This window comes from Melanaphis sacchari, unplaced genomic scaffold (assembly GCF_002803265.2).
Source record: "Melanaphis sacchari strain LSU unplaced genomic scaffold, SCAv2.0 Contig728_pilon_pilon, whole genome shotgun sequence".
NCBI lineage: Eukaryota > Metazoa > Arthropoda > Insecta > Hemiptera > Aphididae > Melanaphis > Melanaphis sacchari.
Genome location: NW_020271518.1, coordinates 59 through 2,230, shown reverse-complemented (window position 1 = coordinate 2,230; position 2,172 = coordinate 59). Strand labels below are relative to the sequence as shown.

Below are 2,172 nucleotides of genomic sequence, written 5' to 3'. Positions count from 1 at the left end.
ATTGAATTTCTAACAGCTATTCAATAATATCATAATATTGAATATACAATAATTATTTAATGTTGTTAAAGCAATATTGCATTCATATTTCTATATTAATTGGAAATCAAACATTCAATTTCCAATTTTTATTGGATAATTTAACTATATACGTAATAATACGTATTAATAAAATCATGTTTATACTCACAAAGATAAGTATCGATTTTAACCCGTCGTACGGCGCACGGTTTAGATATCTCATTTACGCGTATAGGGTAAAAATTTACCCCTCAAAGATAGCTAGTTATTATTTTATGGTTAGTATATAACTATTTTCGGTAATAGTAACTTTTTGTTATGAAAACATTTTATTTTACATTTCTCAGTATATAAAATATGTTGGCGGTATACAAAGAGATTTTACATTATACAAAGTGATTATAAAAACATTTTTTCTTTTTTTTTTTAAGAATATTTCGTATAATTTATAAGTATTATAATTTTCGTATAATAGCTGTCGTCATAGGTAATTACATGATAATAATATTTACAATTTAGAAGGTCACATAAATAAATAACATTATACACTTGCGTAACAGTCTGGACACACGCTAATTAGGTGGTCCCGACATATAAGTCTTATACACGTTGTACAGACTTTTGTTGTTTTTCTGTCTTTTAATCTTTCACAGAATGAACATCTGCCACTTGCCTTTACTCGAGATTCTTGAAGTTGTTGAACATTGAAATATTTTCTTATTGACGACTTAACTTCAATCCGGACAGCGGGAATAGTAATACGATTCTGCACGTGTTCTTCCATAACTTCTCTTCCCAGTGTCTTTAGAAATTGAAGACGTGATATTTTATTTTTTGTGTTGGCTTGATAAATAATTTGCTAATTTATTCCACCAATATTCATCAACGCATAAAAAATTGTCAATGGCCAACGTGCACTTGTCCTGGCAACGGTGTAGTTTTCTGTCATATAGTCCATTGTATCAACTCCACTTTTGGTTCTATTATAGTCCATAATTATTTCTGGTTTTAGTTTTTCTTTATTCACTTGAGCTATTTGTTTGTCATGGTGCATTGTAGAAATCAATATCACAATTTTATTTTTATTGGCCTTATATGATACTAAAGTTTTGTTATTTGAAAAACCGAAATAAGAACTAAAAACCTATCTGTTTTTTGAAGATGCAAATGAAGGAGGGACTTCTCTCTTGTTTTTTTCGAATTGTGCCAATTATAGTCACTTTTTTTTTCAGTAAATCGTCTGCCAAGGGAATGCTTGTAAACCAGTTGTCCATAGTGACATTTCGACCAGAATTGTAAATTATATTTACCATACGTTTAGTAATACTCGCCGCAGAATTATTTACTGAGTACGGACCGGCAGGTTGTGTTCTTACGTATACTTCTAAATTGGACGTATAACAGTTCACACTATCGCATAGCGCAAATATTTTTATGCCGTATTTGGCCGGTTTATTCGGCATATATTGCCTAAAGGGGCAACGACCCCCGAATGATTGCAACTTTTCATCTAAAGTGACATATTCAGATAATGCGTACGATTTCTTACAGTTCATAGTAAAATCATCAAATACTTTTCTTATATGTGTCATTTTATCTAATTTTTTCCGTTCTTCTCGTCCACGTATGTCGTCGAATCTGATACAACGCAATAAAAACAAGAAACGTTTTTCAGACATAGCACACTTGAGTATGTCAATATTACAGCTGTCCGATTTCCACATATCTTTTGTACTTCTGTGACCATTTTTCAAAGCACCAATTATATATAACACACCAAAAAGAGCTTTCATTTCTTGGACTTTCGTAAATCTTGCATCCCTCTCTACCAAATTTTGACCGAATATTGACTTGAATAAATATATTAGTACATGCTACTATATTTTCAATTATATTGTTAGTAAAAAATAAATTCCATGCATCTAATATGCAATTAGCATTTTTTGCATCACCTATAACACCCGGTTTTTCCACAACAATATTTACTTTAGAAGTTCTTACTCTTTGGTTTGGCGGCCTTCGTGCCCACTTAGTTCCATCTTTTCCAATAAAATACTTATTTCGTAAAGTCAAAGGCAGATCGTCATCGGATTCATGATAAGAAATATTAGAACACGAATTTTGTAATTCTGTGTCACGGTCATCCACACT

The 2,172-nt window shown here is 31.3% G+C and overlaps 1 protein-coding gene across 1 annotated transcript; it reads right to left on the bottom strand.

The window, feature by feature from the left end:
- Positions 1–880: 880 nt before the first annotated feature.
- Positions 881–1,814, bottom strand: LOC112600789 (piggyBac transposable element-derived protein 4-like). Its single transcript, XM_025348092.1, has 2 exons — positions 1,202–1,814; positions 881–1,122 (listed from the first exon to the last, which is right to left on the bottom strand). Exons 1-2 carry the CDS (start codon positions 1,812–1,814, stop codon positions 881–883), a joined length of 855 nt encoding a protein of 284 aa, XP_025203877.1.
- Positions 1,815–2,172: the final 358 nt, after the last annotated feature.